General features: G+C 36.4%; 3 protein-coding genes across 3 annotated transcripts; 1 reads left to right on the top strand and 2 right to left on the bottom strand.

Moving 5' to 3' along the window:
• Positions 1-27: 27 nt before the first annotated feature.
• lamtor3 (late endosomal/lysosomal adaptor, MAPK and MTOR activator 3) lies at positions 28-1,407 on the bottom strand. The gene is made up of 7 exons (XM_055169630.2): positions 1,295-1,407; positions 1,055-1,091; positions 918-952; positions 730-788; positions 505-638; positions 345-408; positions 28-265 (listed from the first exon to the last, which is right to left on the bottom strand). The coding sequence occupies exons 2-7, from the start codon at positions 1,061-1,063 to the stop codon at positions 192-194; spliced, it is 375 nt and encodes a 124-aa protein (XP_055025605.1). The 5' UTR covers positions 1,064-1,091; positions 1,295-1,407; the 3' UTR covers positions 28-191.
• Positions 1,408-3,294: 1,887 nt separating this feature from the next.
• On the top strand, positions 3,295-6,888 carry rrh (retinal pigment epithelium-derived rhodopsin homolog). Its single transcript, XM_055169628.2, has 7 exons — positions 3,295-3,730; positions 4,055-4,245; positions 5,544-5,643; positions 5,754-5,907; positions 6,026-6,194; positions 6,420-6,598; positions 6,688-6,888. Exons 1-7 carry the CDS (start codon positions 3,604-3,606, stop codon positions 6,791-6,793), a joined length of 1,026 nt encoding a protein of 341 aa, XP_055025603.2. The 5' UTR covers positions 3,295-3,603; the 3' UTR covers positions 6,794-6,888.
• A 1,738-nt stretch (positions 6,889-8,626) lies between these two features.
• Positions 8,627-21,546, bottom strand: enpep (glutamyl aminopeptidase). The gene is made up of 20 exons (XM_073873117.1): positions 20,483-21,546; positions 19,087-19,228; positions 17,537-17,668; positions 17,296-17,416; positions 17,042-17,196; positions 15,698-15,810; positions 14,122-14,257; positions 13,970-14,035; positions 13,620-13,685; positions 13,344-13,504; positions 13,139-13,218; positions 12,923-13,059; positions 12,774-12,829; positions 11,972-12,122; positions 11,056-11,129; positions 10,539-10,643; positions 10,279-10,452; positions 9,737-9,877; positions 9,579-9,660; positions 8,627-9,073 (listed from the first exon to the last, which is right to left on the bottom strand). Exons 1-20 carry the CDS (start codon positions 21,124-21,126, stop codon positions 8,930-8,932), a joined length of 2,880 nt encoding a protein of 959 aa, XP_073729218.1. The 5' UTR covers positions 21,127-21,546; the 3' UTR covers positions 8,627-8,929.
• Between the last annotated feature and the right edge of the window lie 139 nt (positions 21,547-21,685).

Genomic DNA, 21,685 nt, shown 5'->3' with positions numbered 1-21,685 from the left:
TGAATAATGTACAGTAAATAAAATATATTTTTTTAAACCAAAGACTTGTTTATTAATAAAGACACAAAAACAAAGGGTTACATTCATAAGAGACACAGCAATAAGACAAAATCCAACACACAAGCCCACATAATATATATATATATATGTACATATCTATGAGCTACAACATTGTAGAAGTTAACCCATCTCTAAGCTACTTCCACAACCTGCCTTAATTCTTCTATCAGGGGTACAAGCTCCTTCTCAAGACTGAAGATCAAACCTAAATATAAAATACATCCATGTTCAAATTGATCAATCTTATTTCTCATAAACAATACTGTAAACCAGAAGAGACCTACCTGTGTTGGCATTACTACTTGCGATGAAGCTTATCACTAAGGGTAATCGGTTGAACTGTATTATCTACCAAAGAAATGCATAACAGGTCTCATATTACAAGACATTCTTTGTAAATAACTTTATTTAAGTCAAACGTGAACTTTTTGTAAAACACAGTACCTGATACGTGTTATAATAGCAAATGATGCTCTTATTTTTGGACAAGCCCAGCTTGCTGCCCTGATCAGTCGCCAAGGCAAAAGTAGATAAGAAAGCAGGTCGCAGTGCATATTCAGGTGCATTGTCATTGGCAACTTAAAGTAAAGTAAACAAACAACCACAATATCAGATGAAGTTTGTGCAGACAAAGGGCATGAAATTGAACACCAGAGCTGAAATTGTTACCTTTGATTACAGGAACTCCGTCTCTATCTGTTACCACTATTGCATGAAGCCCTTCAACACTGAGAAAAAATACACGATTCGTGTAGGAATCCAAGATCTTTAATGCTTCATTCATTACATATGACAATGCATATTATAATAGTCAATTCAGCATAACCGTTGTTTCAAACCAAGATGAATATGTTTACCTTGGCAGTTGTTTATACAGATAGCTCCGCAGATTCTATAACGGAATCAAACACAATACTCTCAGATACCGTAATAAACATTATATTCAAGACAGCATATTTACAAAAGAATTATAAATCAGAGAAACTGTACTTACATCTGCCATATTTATTGTAATGGGTTGAGTAATTCTCCTGCAGCACACAGGAGCAATAAAGTTAAAACATGATATTAATCAACGCTTTGTCTTTTTGCATAAATTTCTACATCGCTACCGAAATTACAAATGATAACGTACACTGCTGACGAATTTAAAACCTCAAGTAACTTAACTTAATTGTACTGAATAGAGAAAATATTCGCAGTAAGCGTAATGCATGAAACGTGACAGGTTTACCTTTAAAAATGCGTGATTTCATAAAAGTTCTCGACTTGTTTATGTGCGTTCATCACATGACAGATAGCGCAAGTCTTTCCGTATACGTAATATCCGTGACGCGTCACGTCCGGTCAAAATCCGTAAAGACATTGCAAAGGCCCTCTAGTGGCTCAAACTGAGCAGTAGCTTCATTTCTAAGTCCAGTTTTCTGCAATATCTCTTTTATTATAGTAAAATAAAATAAAATAAAATAAACATTATAGTAAACTTGGCATTACTGTGTGTGTGATATATCATTTGAATTAAGAATGATTTTGGTTTTAATTTTAAAATAGTAATATGCAAATACATTTCTTCAGCAGCATTATTGTAGTCTGTGTGCAAATTTATTTTAAAGGGATAGTTCATCTAAAAATTAAAATTATGTCATCATTTTCTCCTAATCGTTTTGTTCTAAACCTGTATGAATTAATTTTTCTGATGAACGCAAAAGAAGATATTTTGATAAACGATGTTCAGCACACAGCTGATTGTATCCATTGACTTCTATAGTAAAAAAAATATATATATATTATGGAAGTATTGTGATTAGGGCTGTAAAAAGATTAATCACGATTAATCACATACAAAATAAAAGTTTGCTTGTTTGTTTGTTTGTTTGTTTGTTTGTGTTTGTCTGTCTGTGTGTGTGTGTGTGTGTGTGTGTGTGTGTGTGTGTGTGTGTGTGTGTGTGTGTGTGTGTGTGTGTGTGTGTGTGTGAGTGTGTGTGTGTGAGTGTGTGTGTGTGTGTGTGTGTGTGTGTGTGTGTGTGTGTGTGTGAGTGTGTGTGTGTGTGTGTGTGTGTGTGTGTGTGTGTGTGTGTGTGTGTGTGTGTGTGTGTGTGTAATGTATACACACATACATATATACATTTAAGAAAAATGTTACTTAGGTATATTTTTATTTTTATTTATAATATACAATATATCAAAATATATATATAAATATACATGTAAATGTTTCTTAAATACAAACATTAATATGTGTGTATTCATATATATATATATATATATATATATATATATATATATATATATATATATATATATATATATATATATATATATATATATATATATATATATATATATATATATGTATATGTGTATATGTATATATAAAATTACACAGTGCACACACATAAATTATGCAAAAAAACTTTATTTTGTATGCGATTATTCGCGATTAGTCTTTTGACAGCCCTAATTGTGATAAAAGATTATGAAGATATGATAAATGACGGTAGGCACAGTTGACAGTATACTATTGAATTCCATTCATATTTGTTTTTCCTACTGTGGAGGTCAATGATTACAATCAGCTGTGTGCTTACGATCATTTATCAAAATATTTTCTTTTGTGTTTAGCAGAAATTCATACAGGTTTAGAACAACATGAGGATCAGAAAATGATGACAGAATTTGCATTTTTTGGGGGCGAGGGTGAACTATCCCTTTAACATTTACTTTTACATTTACATTTACTTAGATGCATATCAGATCCTTTGACCAAAAGCAACTTACAACAATGATGAAAACAATGAAATACTTAAATTAAATGCTCAATTTAAGTATTCTTACATTAAAAAGAGAAATTGCAATGTCCCCTGTCAGAGTAACAGAGAGCACAGGGGCTTAAACGCAACAAGGGGATGGAAAGATTAGCTTGGGTACAACCCAATCCTTTCTCCATGGTGGCTGTATTTAAAAATGTTTTGCATGTAATACATTTTACTGCATTTAAATATACTTAATATATGAAAAAATTGTATACAAAATTATGATAACTTGTAAATGTCCCTTACAAATAGGTCATTTCAAGTTGTTGAATGAAAAAGTTGCATAATCAGATTCCTGAAATAATAACAACAACGTTACCAGATAATACACACACATGGTTTAAACATAATCCTTGGGTTCCAACTGTTTTTAACAACTATTTGTTGTTTAAAAAGCTAAATATATTCATGATTCGTACACACTTCTAAGAAAGCTTTGCTGATGCTTGGAATGAAAAGCCTTCATGTGTGGATTAGTACTACAACAACGCTCTCTTCAGTTCTCGCAAACCAAGCAGAAAACATAATTAGTGAGCTTTCCATTCCATTGTTTTTCCAGCCCTTCATTCCCACACTCACCCTGTCATCACCTAAACCCTACAGACCCTTTCCCCCCTCACACACACTGTTTTATGATCTCGTTCTTTCACAAACTAGAACACAGTAAGTCTAGACTTTAAAGGAAATTGATAGAAACAGATGTGTGATCTAAAATCTGAGCGGTGTGTAAATGGCTCTGTGTGACAAAGAGATGGAATCCGTCTTCCTGAATTCATCTGGGAATGTTCCTTATGCTGAAAAGAGTGCCTTCACACAAACAGAGCACAACATTGTTGCTGCGTATCTCATCACTGCAGGTATGTTTGTTTGTGTACTTCATTGTGTATTTCATTATAGTGATTAAGTTACAACTGGCTAACAGATTCAACTCCTTACATTTTTATATTAGGTAAGAGTTGCTCATACATCCATCAGTGTCCTAGGGTCAAATAAAGATGTGTTTTCAAGCATTCCTTAAATTTGACATTTATAGATTCATTCAAGCATATGAGGCAAACAGCAGGGGCAGCCTGTTAAACGGACAACTGAAATAGTGAAATGTTTTTCATGGACATGAAATATGTTTGTGTGTATCCACAGATGTATTACCTCCTTCTCTCCCTGTCTGTTTCTTTTGGCAGGAGTAGTCAGTCTGTCTAGTAACATAGTGGTGCTGCTGATGTTCGTGAAGTTCAGAGAGTTGCGTAATGCCACAAATGCTATTATCATTAACCTGGCCTTCACTGACATCGGAGTCGCCGGGATTGGTTATCCCATGTCAGCAGCCTCGGACCTGCATGGGAGCTGGAAATTCGGCTACATGGGTTGCCAGGTCACAAACACAAAATTCAAGAAATAATTTCTTTCAATTTTGTGATGATTTGTGAGCAAATAATACTTAAAGGGATAGTTCGTTATTAATTACTCACCCTCATGTTGTTTTAAACCTGCATGAGTTTTATTCTGTTGAGCACAAAAGAAGATATTTTGATAAATGATGGTAATCTCACAGTTGACTGTACCCATTGACTACCATAGGAAAAACAAATACTAATTCAATAGCTACAGTCAACTGTGTACTTACCATCATTTGTCAAATATCTTTTTTGTGTTCATCAGAAGAAAGAAACTCATACAGGTTTAAAACAACATGAGGGTGAGTAAATGATGAAATAATTTTCATTTTTAGGTGAACTATCCTTTTAATTTCACAATGAAGACTTTAAATACATTTGGAATAAAATGTTTTACTTACTATTAGTTATTTTAAAGGCAGGGTATCTGATTTGATCCAGAAACATTTTTAATTATGCTGGTTAAAAGTCTCCTCACAACCTGATAGCAAAAATGTTCACCCAATCATAGATCTCAGTCCGAACGGACGTTGCCTTTTTGTCCCTCACCTGTAAGTGTAATTTGAATGCCACCGCACAGCCTGTTCACGCAGACACCATACGTCATCGGCACGTTCACATGCGCTCACCTCCTGTCTGTAAACAGGGAGAATGGCAAACTTTTCTGCTGAATTGACAACCTGCACAGGAGCCACAAAATGAAAGACATGTTTTATAACAACAACAGCAAAAACTGCCTGGATCAGCAAAGAGCAAAAACCCAAATTAACATCAGTAACTTTACTGCTTTACCACGAGATGCAAACAGCTGCAGGAGGCAAAGGGTATGAAAGGGTCGTTACACTGTTTATTTTGGTAAGGTACGCGATATGTTTGTATTGAGATGGATTCAGATATTCTACTTTGATGAAACATTTTGTTGCTTATGAAATTGTGTTCGTTTACAGATTAGAGTAACGATATAGTTAACCGAAAGTGTGCTTTAACTAATTCTGATGTAAACCAGTAGTTTATGTTGGTTATTTTGGTAATGTAATTCACTTTGTGACCGTCTGATCTGTGCGTGTTCATATGTTTTGAAAGAGGCGTGACTTTGGATGGCGATTTGAATGAAGGGTGGGATCATGATTTCATTGCTAGTCGGCTACCGTAAGCATTTTTCAAAATTAGATACCCTGCCTTTAACACACACAGTACATAAGAATAGTGAAGCAGGTGTGTGTCACATGATTTGTGTGAACTGCTATGCAAGATGCCTCTTTTACCTCTTTCATAGATCTATGCAGCCCTGAATATATTTTTTGGAATGGCCAGTATCGGACTGCTCACAGTGGTTGCCATTGACAGATACCTTACCATATGTCGACCTGACATAGGTATGAATTCATCCATTCAAAAACTGTGAACCAATAAGGTCTGTCAGAGTAAAAATGAAATCTTTGCATACTGGAACTCAAGCAACTCTGAATGTGTGCACTTGTTACAGGACAGAAATTGACAACTATGTCATACACGCTTCTTATTGTGGCTGCTTGGCTGAATGCCGTGTTTTGGTCATCCATGCCCATTATAGGTTGGGCAGGTTATGCTCCTGACCCAACAGGGGCCACCTGCACCATCAACTGGAGAAACAATGACACGTGAGTCAAAAACAGCACAAATGATCATTCAGATCATACAGACCTGTTTTATTTGTTAACATAATGCGAATACATAAAGATGAAAATGTACCACTTATTAACATCTTTGTCATTTTAGATCTTTCGTGTCCTACACAATGGCTGTGATCATGGTCAACTTCATCATTCCTCTCTTAGTTATGTTCTACTGTTATTACAATGTCTCTGCTACTGTGAAGAGGTACAAAGCCAGTAACTGCCTAGAAAGCATTAACATCGATTGGTCAGACCAAATGGATGTCACCAAGGCAAGTAATAGTTTTTATTTGGCATTAAAATCTATTGTTTGAATCTAACAAAAGCATGGAAAAACCTTACTTCAAAATGAAATAAAAATAAGGAAATGGTTTTATGCTGAGTGATGATTCTCATTTCTGAGAAATGTGACCCATGCTCTTGTGTTTTTGTGAGGTTGTGTAGTCATTTATCTTTGTGGTTTCCTGGTTGCTTTTAAAATGTTTATCTTTGTTTAGATGTCTATTATTATGATAGTGATGTTCCTGTTTGCCTGGACACCATATTCGGTTGTGTGTTTGTGGGCATCATTCGGTGACCCAAAAATGATCCCAGCTCCTATGGCCATAATCGCCCCACTTTTCGCTAAGTCCTCCACCTTCTACAATCCTTGCATCTATGTCATAGCCAACAAGAAGTAAGTGCACTATTTCACTACATCTTTTCATGTAAATATTTTTTATCTCATCTTATTTACTAATGATTTGGATTTGTTGATCGTTGCAGGTTCAGAAGAGCCATCACTGGAATGCTACGATGCCAAACTCGACAAAGAGTTACGATTAGCAACCAGGTTCCAATGACAGCCTCTTCTTTACCCCTAAACCCCTAAATCATAAGTGAATACAACATGACCTGCACCTAGCGCTGGACGCTATCTCTATGTATCACATCACTAGTGTACCTGAATAAAACGTTTCATCAAGATTTATCTTACAGATTTTGTAATCCATGAGCATTTTCATCATGGCATATGTGTAATCATCAAGTCCATCAAAAAATATTCCTTACAGACCCCACTAATGTGACCTGAAATGCGTGTAATTTAGACTAAAACAGGATGTTAGGGCGGGACTTAGTGAGTGGGATTCTATGGATTCTGGAGAGTATTTGATTGGTCAGAAAAATCTGACGAGTGCAGAATGATGGTTTGGCAGAGGTGAGAGTCTATCCCTGTGGCCGAAATCGTATAGACGGTTTCAGCAGTAAGAACATAAACAAGCGTCTGTCGCGGTCCGCACGTAACTTCCGGTAAACTCCGCTAATAATAAATAACAACAAAGTACTTTAAACGTAGTTTATTGATATAACAAGCAAAAAAAAAAAACAACACATAGATTACCTAGGAAACCAAAACATTTGTTATTTTCGACGAGGCATTTGTTCAAGAGATCAGTTTAGCAACTAGTCAGACCATTAAAAAAACGAAACCGGAAGTAAAGTTCTTATCCAGACGTGTATCACGTGCATGCGATGAAACCATCTATACTGTGACAGTAGGTACTGAATTAGATAAAGTACTCATCGACCATTAAAACAGTATGAATATGGATAGAATGAATTTGGATGTACAACATCCGCCATGTTGATACATCACATGACATACGTCTTCATAACAACAAGTTAGTCATTAACTGGAATGACATTAAACTAGTGCAATTTAACCACAAGGGACAACTGTTTTATATATGTGTTTGCATTTGAATAGAGCTGCGTTACTGAAATTTTTGAATAAAACAACGCCCCCCTTCTTCTTCATTGGTTAACTCCTCCTCAGGGGCTCACAGGATAGTAAAGTGTCCATTGAATGAACACTTTGGGTTCTTGCCGGAAGTAGAAGGTCATCCAGGTATACTTTTGCCGGTTGTTTTTTAAATACTATGAATTCGGACATACTACTCACCTCGTCTACTGCTTTCCGCCTACTATATATTATGGAAGTAGGTGGTTTGACACAAGTGTGAGTTTTGAATGCTTATATTTTTTAAATATGAAATTTGTTAATATTTTGAAGCAAACTAGTTTATAGATGTCCTTAAAGGTGCAGTGTGTACATTTTAGTGGTATCTGGTGGTGAGGTTGCGAATTGCAAACAACGGCTTAATTCACTGCTCACCCCTCGCTTTTGAAACACATAAGCTATGGTAGCCACCACCGGACAAACATGTCATCGTCGGAGACAACTTAGAAAAAAAAATTGTCAGTTAAGGGCCTCTGTAGAAAAATGGCGGCACAAAATGGCGACTTCCATGTAAGGGGACCCTCGGTGTATGTAGATAAAAAGGTCTCATTCTAAGTTAATAAACACATAACGGTTCATTATGAAAGGTCTTTATACACCCCTGATAATATAGTTTTGTATATTATTTTGCATTTCTGTCAAGAGATCCTTCTAAAAATTACACACTTACACAGAAGTCGCCATTTTGTGCCATCATGTTTCTACAGATCCCTTAACGGACAAACTCTTTTTTACCAAGTAGTCTCCGACGATGACATGCCCGTCCGGCGGCGGCCACCGTAGCCTCCCCACGCGTCCCAAAAGCGAGGGGTGATCAGCGAACCGAGCCATTAGCTGCAACCCGCAACATCATCACTAGACGCCGCCAAAATCCACACACTGCACCTTTAACTATCTCACGAAATGAGCCTCAGAACACAGCACTGGGGATTTAAGCATCCTTTATAACATCTTTCACATTTACACCTTTTACAAAGAATTAATAACTAAATAAAGAAACAATATACAGTGTCTACAGATTTTTTGTAATGCCTGGTTCCAAAGATAAAATGTACTGTATTCATTTAACTGTTGTTTCATAAGAGTATTTTAATTTAAAGCTCTTAGCTACAGATTCATGTTCAAGCTGCCCTGAGCAATTCATTGAATTAATTTAACTAAACACTGTGAACAAATGTGTGTGATGTAATGGCTTGTGGTAAAATCACAATCTTCTGTACAGCACTATTACACATTATTCACCAGCCAGCGCTGTATCTCCTCCAGGTTTCGTTTCCTCCATTCAATGTTGTTTTTCACAGTCTCTACAGCTTGTTTCCTGGACATCTCACCTGCTCCTGCATTTGGGTACCGTTCAAAAAAGTGCTCCATCTAAAAGAGATTAACTTGTATGAGCAAGCTGTTTATATAATCAAATTCTGCATATTCAGAAAATGTAAGAAACCAAGAATGCAAAATCATATTTTCAAGATTATAACTGGATACCACTAACATTTAACATGATGAGATCATAACACTGGAGTTTAGTGATGTATGTTTTATATCTGAACACTTTTACACAGTAAATAATGTAGCCAACTCTGTAATTGATTAATCTGGTCTGTTAACTGACACAACCCAGCAGGCATATGACCGACCTTCAACGTTGAAATTTGGTTGAAATAAGGTCAGTTGTTTGTTCAACGTTAAAACAACGGTGAATGATTAACGGTTGCAAAAGGTTAATAAAATGCTTAAAAATCAACGTTGAAATTTGATTGAAATAATGTCAGTTGTTGTTCAACGTTGAAAAAAGTTGCAAAATCAAAAGGTAATTCAACGTTGATTCAACCTTGTCCTTGTTGAAATGCCTGCTGGGAAGTTATTAATCCTTTACCTGCCACAGCTGCAGCTCTGTGTTGTACGTGCTTGTAATTCTGGCAGGCAGGCGGCCCAAGTTCCTGTCATTGATAGTGAATCTAAAAGAGACATGACATCATATTAGCATATTCAGACAGAAATGATGGATAACTAATTGTTTATGAATCAACTGACCTATTCACTAAGTAATCCCAGTTTAGCGTGACCCAGTCCCAGGCCATTGTTTTGCCATATTTGTTTCGGGACACATATTGCACTACAGTAAAAACATCTTGACTCTTCACAATGCTTTCATCTTTAGTGGCCTCAAGTAACCTGTGTAAAAACATATTCACAATAAACATACATTTACATTTACTCATTTAGCAGATCCTTCAATCCAAAGCAATTTACAATTAAGAGAGCATCATAAAATATTTGTTATACACAATATTGTGCAAAAGTCACCACCAGCTTTATTGTTTTAGCAAAGTTTAAATGACCATTCTTATTTTTCATGTCTTTCTTTATTAAAATATACAACAGAAAATACAGGAAATAGGTACAAAATTAAAACGTAACACAATTTTCAGAACAAAATGACTTCTGGCAAAAAAATTGTGTATTCAAGCAAAAAAATTTAATTGTTTACCATTTCCAATGGTGGACATTGGAGCATTGCACCATTAGTATTTCATTCAGTATGTTATTAAACAAAGCACTGTCTGTTATATTACCTATAAAGCAGACTGATATCTTCCACTGAAGCCAGGCCATATAGCAGCTTGTCTTTCTCCTGTGCGAGAGTTGCGTCGAGATACTTCTGAAGCATGGTCTCCCAGTGGGCTGCTGATCCCGATTTCTTCATTCCATACCGATACACCAGCAACCGCAAGTTTACAGCCACACTGCTGCTCCGCCAATCACAGATTAATACATCAGTACATAGACTCACATAAGCGTAACAGTGGATGTCCTGTGAGTCAGTGTGAATTACCTTAATGTTCCATCAATCCATTTTTGGAAAATATCAAATGCTTGATTAAGAGCATCCTCATCCTCCATCTGACATGCAATGCCTAGCACCGTCTCTCTCAGCAGCCTGTGGGGACAAACACATCTTTCAGTTCTCTTTCATCATCTCGTGTTCGAGATCCACCTATGGGAAGGGCATCCGTACCTGACCTCTGCAGAAGCATCCAATTGCACCAAGTCTGGCTTAGAGAGACGCATGCGCTCAAAGCTATATAAGGGACCACCCCTTACCTAACACATGAATACACCTGCACTAGATACCTTTCCTCAGCTGGCATTTGCTTTTCGTGACCTCTCATTGGTTTGGACGTCACTATTGTCTTCAGGAGGACATAGCCTTCGCTGGACATTATTGTGTGTTTCTTGCTAAAATCTACACAGTGCACCTTTGAATTTGTTATCTAGCTGAGGTATCTGTTACGTTAACAGAAATATTTTTCATTTGCTTTTATTCACTAGTTCTGCCAAATATCTCTTACCTCTGTGTTTCGGGCCCCACATCTTCCCACCCAAGAGTTTTGGATATCTTCAGCACGTGGTTTCGGAAGAGTTTCTGAACAGAGATATGAAATGGATCCTTAATTCGCTCTTATATGTTGTTTGAAAAAAAGGGTGTGTGTTCACAACCACCATGTAATGATAAAAATATGCCAATTTCGTTTTTAGTCCAGTAAAAACTCAACAGTCTCATGGGACTGGCTGTGAGTGTTTTTTGAGCAAACTGACATCACTTTACCCAGGCCAAGTTAGGTCATAATTTCTATTTCAAATGTTCCTTTCATAATTCATTACCACACGTTCATTATGAACAACGAAGTACAGTGATTTTTTTTAATTAAAAACTGTGTATGTTTTCGGTACAGATAACCAGTGAGGGCGCACAATCACAACATGTATTTAATATGTCATGTGTGGCTCATCATGCCAAAATGTGTGTTCGCGCGTCATGTAAACTTGTGTGCATCACGTGTCATGTCAAAATAAGTGTCTGCTGCAGACGAGTTTAAAGGGCTTATGATAAAAGAGCCACTCACGATTCCCAGATACTCACTTAATCTCATGTGTAATCAAAGTTTAGTGTTAAGTTTGTGTCTTCTGAGTGACGCAATAAACACATATTTTGACATGAAGAGCAATATATTTTAAATGTGCGCCCCTCGAAAGAAAAGTCACAGCAGCAGCTCATTTGCATTTAAAGAGACACACACACACACACAAAACAGCACTTTTCCTACACACCCAAAAATAGGCCTTTTCAACACAGTATAATAAATTATAGAGTATTTGGACTTGAAATTTCACAGGCACATTCGAAGGACACCTGAGACTAATATTTCATTTTGAAAAATTGCCATATTAGGTGACCTTTAACATAGTCATGCTCTTGGATCGTACCTGAAATGTAGGGTACAGCTCAGTATCATCAGCCAGCATGTTCGCCACATATGAGATTGAAGCAGACACTCGATCCCACACAATGTACTCGGTTTCATTAACCAAATACATTGTTAGGTTGAAAGCATTTCCATAATCGACGATATCTGCCCTGTTAATGCCAACAAAAGGCAACGATATAAGCTTGATATCATATTTTCTTTTTACAACAACCTTAGAAAAATGTACTATGCATAAACAGTTTAAATTTGTTTGAATAAATGTTATTGCTTTTTAATAGTGCTGCCTCACGATTAGCCGCGACTAATAATTTGCAGAATAAAAGTTTTTGTTTACATAATATATGTGGGTGTACTGTGCATAATAATTATGTATAAATACACACACACATTAAGAAACATTTCCATGTGTATATACATGTTTATATATATATATATATATATATATATATATATATATATATATATATAATACATATATATAATTTATATTCTATATAAATATAAATATTATATACATATATTTATTTCTTAAAATTATACATGTATGTGTGTGTATTTATACTGTATATACATAATTATTATACACAGTACACACACATATATTATGTAAACAATTTTTTTATTCTGCAAACGATTAGTCGTGACTAATCGTGAGGCAGCACTACTGTTTAATGCTTTCCTCAAAAAGCAATGCCAAGCTCTTGAATTTAATTCCAATGGAAGGTGGATATTTATATAATAATCTTATAACAATAAGATCTTTTGGATAAAATCATCCATCCATTGTTGTCCACACTCACCGTGCAAATGCAAACACATCATCAACGTAGCTGCTTCTGTCAGTTGCATTATACACCTAAAACAAAAATTTGCAGGTTAGTTATATTTTATACCAACAAATATCTAATATTGAGTTATTCTACAGAAAATCATTAAAATAACACAATACCAGATGATTTGCGAGAAGCTGCTGACTAATAGCACTCCACATACTGTCGATGTGATTTACTCGGTAAAAGCCCATGTGGTCTTTGTTGACTTTGATGAGACCATCATTGGTAGGTGAGTAGTCAGAAATGACCATCTCTGATCAATGACAGCAATGAGGCAAATTACACAGAGGAACATCTCGAGTTAAAACATCTGAGCATGTGATCTTGTTTACCTGTCTGTCCTTTGTCAAATATGATGGACTTCTGGTTGGAGTTTATTGACTGCCATTTGACAGGTATAGTCCATTTGTAGCTGTGGGACAAGAGTCAAAACATCAAAGTGAGATAAGTGAACCAATCAGTGTCAAAATGAAAAACAGAGAGAACAGTCAAAGGAAAAATACTGAGATAAATTCGGAAATTGAAAGATAGGCTCACCCCAGGGGATTGGTGGGCTGGGTTGGGTCAGCATTGGGGTCCAGGAGAAACCTGGTTTGGGTGAGTTTAGCATTAGTGTCTGTGGTGGTCAAGCTTAGCACAGGATATCCCATCTGCTTTGTCCACGTGTCCATAATGTCTGCTACAGGTAAGCCACTCTCCTGAAGTACACAGTAATGGGGACAATAAAGCTTCACTTTTGCACAATTTTGAACTTCAACATTTTGTAAAACTGGGCATTAACATGGCATGCCATGATTAATGAAAGCCATTTACATCAGCCAAGGCTTTCCAGAAGTCTGCAGTCTTTGCATTCTGGAAGGTGTACGTTTTCAAGTATGTCTGTGGTGGAAAAAAGTGGTCTTATTTAGGATGTGAAATAAATGCAACAGTATGAAAATGTGACCCTGATTGTGAAATTCAGGCTAAAGTCTCATAATCTTATAATAAGAAGCACCACACTGTAAAAAGCGAATCAATTTGGATCAATAAAAAAAGCTTCAATAAGTAATGCCTAAATAATGACTTTTTTCAATTAGACGATTTTTCACATCAAGTATTTTTTTATTTTGGGTTTCACAGGCAGGGTCAGTAATGTGTGCACAAAGAGAGAAGTGCTGCCTTACACGACATCCATCCCTGAACTTGTCACGGCCTAGCAAGTCCTCCAGCATTCTTAAAATAGATGCGCCCTATAACACACAGCGAGAGCAGGACTCAAACAATTCACTTTGAAGAGAGCTGGTCGATAGAGCAGCAGTCACCATTGGTATCATACCTTGCTATACGAGATACCATCAAACACTGATGTGATCTCAGCCGGACTGGACACATCCACAATAATAGGATGGGAGGAAAGGAGGGCGTCATCGACCATGACAGGAAATACATCACCGGTAAGCATGATGTCACGCTGAATGCAGAAAGAAAAATAAGTTAAGGATGCTTGTTTTAAAGAGATAATGCCAACAGAGTGCAGTTCTCTACTAATAACCAGCCATTTTTTAAGGGTAGGATAAGGGTCAATGACACTCCTCAAAAAATTTTAATATGGATGTAATGCATATTTTTGAGTCAGGAACAATGTGCTTAAAATGTTTTGTATATCGAACAACATTTCAATACATTTAAATTATTTTATTCACAATGTTTTGGATAGCCCTATTCCAAAAAATGTCAGGTGGTACAACCAATCGTTGTCTATTTGCCAGATAAGTTTTAATGCACTCCCTGTGTCATGCTGATTGTTTAGTAAGTTGACAGAGGCATTTTAAATTATAATTTTGAAAATAGTTTGAAAGTGTATAACAACTTTACCATGAAACTAACATTTGAAAACTAAATTTAAGAACAAACATTTAAATCAATTATAGACAACCTTAGTTTGCAGTAGATTATTATGTTATTAAAATGATTTAGCTTCATTTTTTTTATTTCTTAGGGGCATTCATAGCAGTTGCGCCATTTTACTTTCTGGTCGCACCACCTGACCTGTGCAATAAATTTACATTTAACAGACTTTTATTTTGATGCGGGAACTGTATAAGCTTTTGCCTGCGATATCAAATTCATAGTTTATAAATACAATTAAAATCTTTTTGATAAAATAGATTTTTTATAGTTTTACATTGGTTGTACCACCTGACACAAAAAGTGTACCAGCCTACCCCTAAATTAAAGTAGCTATTTTTCATCTCCAAACTTTTCATTCAGCATTAAAGACCACCTGGGGTTCACTTGATGATGTGATGTGATCATGTTTACTGTTTATACTTGATAACGTCTAATAATTTTTAGTTAAAATTTTTAGTTTAAATAACAATTGAGAACATTCAAATTGTTGGACAAAAGTTTTTCAATTATCCTAACATCCCAACAATTACTGATATTCATTAAATTTGTTTATAGGAAAGAATTCAAACATAAAATACTGCAAAGTATCTTATTTTGAATTTGTTATAATTTAAACACCATTGATAAGAGTTATCTTAAAATGCTAATTGGTATGGACAGTTGCCCCACCTGACATTTTACAAATTTAGATATCCCAAAGCGAAAATTAGTATTTATTGTTAAATATACTAAAAAAGTATTTAAACTAAATAGGTTTTATAGAATAAAGTGACAAATGTCATAAATGTATCATTTTAGTTTTATAGTACATAATGCCCCAAGCACAAAAATAGGCATGTCTTGTTGTCATTGACCCATATACCAGTGATAAAAGTGATTGTTAAAAAATTATTTGCTTTATACATTTAATTTTTACTTCCAGAACTGACTGCTTTATTTGGCAACATATTTGAATGATACGTGATGTATTGTATTGTAGTCATATCTATCTGTGCTCACGCATGCCCCAGTCAGGTTCAGCTTTTTCCACACCAACATATTCAAAGAAACTAGCAAAGCCTTCATTCAGCCACAGGTCATCCCACCAGTCCATGGTCACAATATTTCCAAACCACTGGAGGTAAGTCAAAACACATTTCAAACTTAAGACCAAAAAGAATTTATTATTAATCAGCCACATTCATGCTTTTGTTATGCATGCATTTTACTTGCAAGTCTTCTTTGGTAAACATTTTCTAATAACATCAAGATTTTAAAGGTGCAGTGTGTAATTTTTAGAAGGATCTCTTGACAGAAATGCAAAATAATATACAAAACTATATTATCAGGGGTGTATAAAGACCTTTCATAATGAACTGTTATGTGTTTATTACCTTAGAATGAGACCTTTTTATCTACATACACCAAGGGTCCCCTTACATGGAAGTCGCCATTTTGTGCCACCATTTTTCTACAGAAGCCCTTAACGGACAATTTTTTTACTAAGTTGTCTCCGACGATGACATGTGTGTCGGCTACCGTAGCTTCTCTTTGTGTTTCAAAAGCGAGGGGTGAGCAATGGACTAAGCTGTTGGTTGCAATTCGCAACCTCACCACTAGATGCCGCTAAAATTTACACACTGCACCTTTAAACACCCTGTAACAGATGTCTCAAGTTCACTCATGATTTTATATCATAACTCTTTTGGCCCTCAGTCACCCAATAACTGGATTAGACTAGACCTTGGATCTGCTCATAAAAAATTATCTTATCAGTGTGACTGCCATCATTATCCCAACAGAACATCACTTTGTTGGATGTGTGGAGTGTAATATGTAACTGTGTGATAGTAAACTTTATGGTATCATATCAATATTCTTTCTGTTCTGTAAATGTGTATAATAAACTGCTTTTAAATCAAAATAAGATGCATACTCAGGACATGATGTTCCACCAAGGTCTTTTCTGACGTGTGACTGATTATACATATACTTGACAATTCTCACTCTGTGTAGTGTTTTGGATACTGTAGTGTGCTTTGCTTTCTACAGCACTGTTTGCTATAAATGACATCAAAGCTGCAGATACAGTTTTTAGCAGATGCATTAATTCAAATGTCAAACAGCAGACTTAACTTTGTCCAAAGGCACAATGGAACCTGCTGGACTGCCAGTTGTGAGATTTGAACCTGCAATGTTTTGGTTGCCAGCCATCATTTGTAACCACTATACCATACAACCCCTTCATCTCCTTGCCTTTTAAATGCTATAAAACCATATTTACTTTGCAACCAAGTAATAATATTTAGCAATGATAATAATATAGTATGAAACATATGGCATGACTGCATTAGTGAATCAGTAACCTGGTGAACGAGCTCATGTGCAATGACACTGGCCACGCGCTGTCTGTTGATTGACGAGGACTCTTTCTCATCAAACAGCAGATTGGTTTCTCTGTAGGTGACCAAACCCCAGTTCTCCATTGCACCTGTCCCGAAATCTGGGATTGCTATCTTATCTGCAACAGAGACAGAATATATTACAGTCTTTTGCCACAATAATAAATGCATGGACAGAAATGAAAATCAAGTCATTTTCATGAGATATGCAGATTTACCTAGTTTCTCTATGGAATATTGCATATCAAAATATTCCTCAAAGTAGTCAAATATGATCTTGGTGACATCAGCAGCATAATTAGCTGTGTGTAGCTGTAAAGGTTGAGCGTAGATCCGCAACTGTCAGGAGAGGAAGAGAGATTCAACTTAGAGGTTTCAGTGAGCAGACAGTCAGGAATTTTTTCTGTACTCCTGGATTATAATTTCACTAGAATGATACATTTTAAAGAAAATACTTACTGGTATGTTTCTCTTTGACATCCGCTCTACGAAGTCGAACTGGTGCACTGCAAAACATACTAAGTAGGTGCTCATCTTTACTGATTTTTTAAAGGAGGTTTTGGTCTTTTGATCTGACAATATTTCAGTTTTCTGTAAAAGAGAGAGCCATATAAATTGGAGTTAACATATCTGTCAATTGAGTTTTCCCAGAAGAGGGATATAAATGGAGAAAGACAGGGCCACCATACACACTCCAATACATAAGAGCAAGTCCAGCATTATAGATGTGACATTTGCAGTACCCCTGACAAATTCTGACTTAAAACATATTTTTATTCAACCAGCAAGTTTTTTTGACCAGAAATGACACAGGCTTCTCCCAAAAGATAATGGGACGATGTACAAGAGGCATCGTTGTGGAATTTTTTTTACTCATCTTTTATTTACATTTGAACAAATAGTGGCATGTCCAAAATTATTCATACCATTCTCAATAATCAATAGAAAAGCCTTTACTGGCTATTACAGCAATCAAATGCTTCCTATAATTGCTGACCAGCTTGTTGCACATCTCCACTGGTATTTTTGCCCATTCATCTTTAGTGATGAGCTCCAACTCTTTCAGGTTGGAGAGTCTCCTTGCATCACCCTGATCTTTAGCTCCCTTCACAGATTCTCAATTGGATTCAAAGGGACACTCCACTCTAAAAAAAATATATGCTCATTTTCCAGCTCCTCTAGAGTTAAACACTAATTATTGACATGAACATTGATTTTTATTGTTTTGGAGTCTGTTCGGCCGGTCGCCGGGTCTGGCGGTGCCACTTTTAGCATAGCTTAGCATAATCCATTGAATCTGATTGGACCATTAGCATTATGCAAAAAAATAACCAAACAGTTTTGATATTTTTCTAACCCTATTTAAAACTTGACTCTTCTGTAGTTACATTGTGTACTAAGATCAACTGAAAATTAAAAGTTGCGATTTTTCTATTAACTATAATCTCATTCTGGCGTAATAATAAAGGACTTTGCTGCTGTAACATGGCTGCATCAGGCGTGGTGATATTACGCAGTAGACGAAAAAAGCCCCCTGCTATTTATGAGGGGGAGCAACAACATTATGGACTGGATCATTGGTTCTTTTGTTCATTGGTCCTTGTCTGATTGTTCCCAAGGTGTTTCTTATTACCTCGTTTCACTTTGTGTATAAATAGCCTAGTGTTTTAGTTGTCCTTTGTCAGTCTTTGTTAATGTAACGTGTTGGATGTAATGGTTTGGTTTTTGCGTTCTGTCCAGGATTACCTTGTTTCACGATTTTGTGTTATTAATAAAAGCTGCATTTGGGTCTGTTGCCTTTGCCTGCCTACCTCACCAACGTTACACTTTGCATGGATAATTAACTAAACCACCAAATATTGACATTTCATATATTAGTATGGTTAAAAACTTTGTAAAACTTTACTTTCCATAAAAAGGTTGACATTTGAAATTGCCCATAAAATTATTGCAGGAATGAAAAAAATTAAGCTCTACCTTCAACAAACTGCTTTTAAGAGTAAATGTACCTCAACAGGCATGTTGGACAGAGCTTTATATGCGCTGTCATGGGTGATAGAGATTGTGTAGGTGGCCTTTTTGTTAGGCTCATCAAAACAGGGAAAAGATTTACGAGCGTCCGTGGGTTCATGGTCTGTAGCAGCAATTTTCCTGTAAAAAAAATCAGAGAGGGAATAATAAAACTCAACCTGTTGTTTTATTATACCTCAATAAAATGCTGGGTTATTTTCATCACCCGTTGGGTTGTAATTTAATTTTGCTGGTTTGTTTGCTGGTTTATTTTAACTCATTGTTGGGTCAAATGTAAACATTTAACCCAATGGTTGGGTTTGCCCCCTTTTGACCAAATAACCAAGCATTTTTTAAAGTATATCTTAGTAGATATTGATCTCTTGTAGTTGTTATTATAATATGACATCTTTTTACATTTAAGAATGGTCTGTATCATTCCAGTGGATAGTTGTAATTATGTACAAAACAATAGCTAAAGTCCCAGGCCAACAAAATTCAACATTTTGGAAGGTTATAAGTATTGAAGTTATTAGTATTTGAATATGCTCCATAAAAATCACTTGTACCAAGAGAAATAAAAGGAAACAGCTTGGCAATACACAAGCAATGAAGATAAACAGCACATTGTAAAATGATTTATAAATCTTGACACTGTAAAATACTTCACATCATAATTTCAGCGGGACTATGCACCATTTTTCCCCTCAGAGATTGATTCTTAAATATGTGGACCATAGGTCCCTCCAAAATTTGGATCTAACCTCATCTGTTCCCTATTTACTTACTTTATGACATCAGTGGCACCAAGATGCAATTTTGATAAAAGTCTAAATGAACTGTAGCTGGTTTGTATTCTTTGAGACATGCTGTAATATTGTAAGGTCAAGCAGTAATATCAGGACTTTTTTCCATTTATATGATAAAATAACATAAATATTTTTAATTCTGACCACCATGACATGTCACTAAGAGTTCAGGAAGACAACCTGGGTCACATCGGACAATTTCTTTGCAACGAGGCCAAGTCATCCAAAGTTGGACCTTTTGATAAGAAATGTATTACTGTTATATCAGTATTACAGTAGTATTAGTATCGGTCTACAAGATAGCCGGAATATAAAATGATCAAAGAGTGTACACCTGAGATAAGATGCTTCACGATGCCAAAGACGACCCATTTTTGGCCAAACGGTTCCATAAAGAAATCCTTGTAGTAATAAAGGTTTTGTAGTAATAAGGAAATAGAACGTTTTTTTAGGTTCTTTATAGGGCCATATAGCCCAAAATAATTCATCAATTGCATCAAGTACCAGCTTAATTTTCATGATTATATGCTAATTTACTGCTTCCCAAAATGAAAGTTCTGCAACATAAACACAAAGTGATGCTTACTTGAGAACTTCATTCTCCATATAAGTGGTCCTGTAGAAACCCACCAGAGATCCATTAAGCCAGCCTTGAAATTGGAGAGTTAGTATGTAGCTTTCATCTGATCCAGTGACTTTCAGCTGCTCGGACGCCTCCACCACCACATACTCTTGCGGCTTAAACTCAAAGCATTCCTTCACTCCCACCGATGTCAAGCCAGATGACCCTTTATGCTCCAAAGTGGGTACCACAGTGACAAACGTCTCCCGGATGTGGAGCCACAGGTGCGAGCTGGGTTGCGTCAGGTTGAGGTGGATGGACACGCTCCCAGTGTAGGTGTCTGTGTTCAGGTCAGGCTCCAGGTGCAAATCATAATGGAAAGGTATGATGTGGTCAGGAAGGCGGAAATTGTTCCAGCCACCGTTTGTGTTGCTGGATGGTTTGCAGGGACCCCGCTCATCAGGTGAGGACGTGGGTGATGGTGTTGGTGTTGGTACTGGTGATGGTGTTGGTTTGGTTTCATCTTCCGATGACGAGGTCTTCTGGCTTAAACCAACCCCAAGACCCACGGCAACACCTGTTACAACGACAACTGCACAGATGATAGCGGCATGTTTACCACGGATAAAGTAACGTTTTTCCTTCTTTTCGAAATCCAGGCTTTCCATGGTGAGCGGTCAAATGTAAACACAATGAATGTCAGAATTTTCTCTCTCTGAACTTAGACATAGACACAAATACAAACACACACACTGCTCTTACGCCTCCTTTTGCGTCCAAAGAGATAAAACAGCTGTGTCTGGATCTCCACAAACACTCATGCAGGGCAGCCTGTGGGAGGCAAAGAGGTTAAAGCAGGAGTTTTGTTTCACCACACTCCAAAAAATGACTTAGATCCCAATGAAGCCACAGCCACGATGCTGTCAATATGTGCACACCATGTCCACACCTCAAGCAAACTGAATCTCAGCCTGATAGCATGGATACGTAGGGGACAGGGGCTGAACGTGTGTCGTCTTTCAGTTAAACATAAATCAAAATATGCTAATCAGCAGTCAAAGGATCATAAACATTCATGTAAGAGCGTGATCGAGAGAAAGAGAGAGTGAAAAGTGGGGGGAGATTTGTTTAAATGTACTGGGCTGTTCTGAGAAGAGGAGGGGTCTTATGGGAGTGAATGGGGAATGTTACAAGAATGTGACTAAATAACAGATGATGTCCATACTG

Source organism: Misgurnus anguillicaudatus, chromosome 11 (genome assembly GCF_027580225.2).
Source record: "Misgurnus anguillicaudatus chromosome 11, ASM2758022v2, whole genome shotgun sequence".
Classification (NCBI taxonomy): Eukaryota; Metazoa; Chordata; class Actinopteri; order Cypriniformes; family Cobitidae; genus Misgurnus; species Misgurnus anguillicaudatus.
Note: the sequence above shows the minus strand (reverse complement) of the source record. Positions and strands in the feature narration are given on the sequence as shown.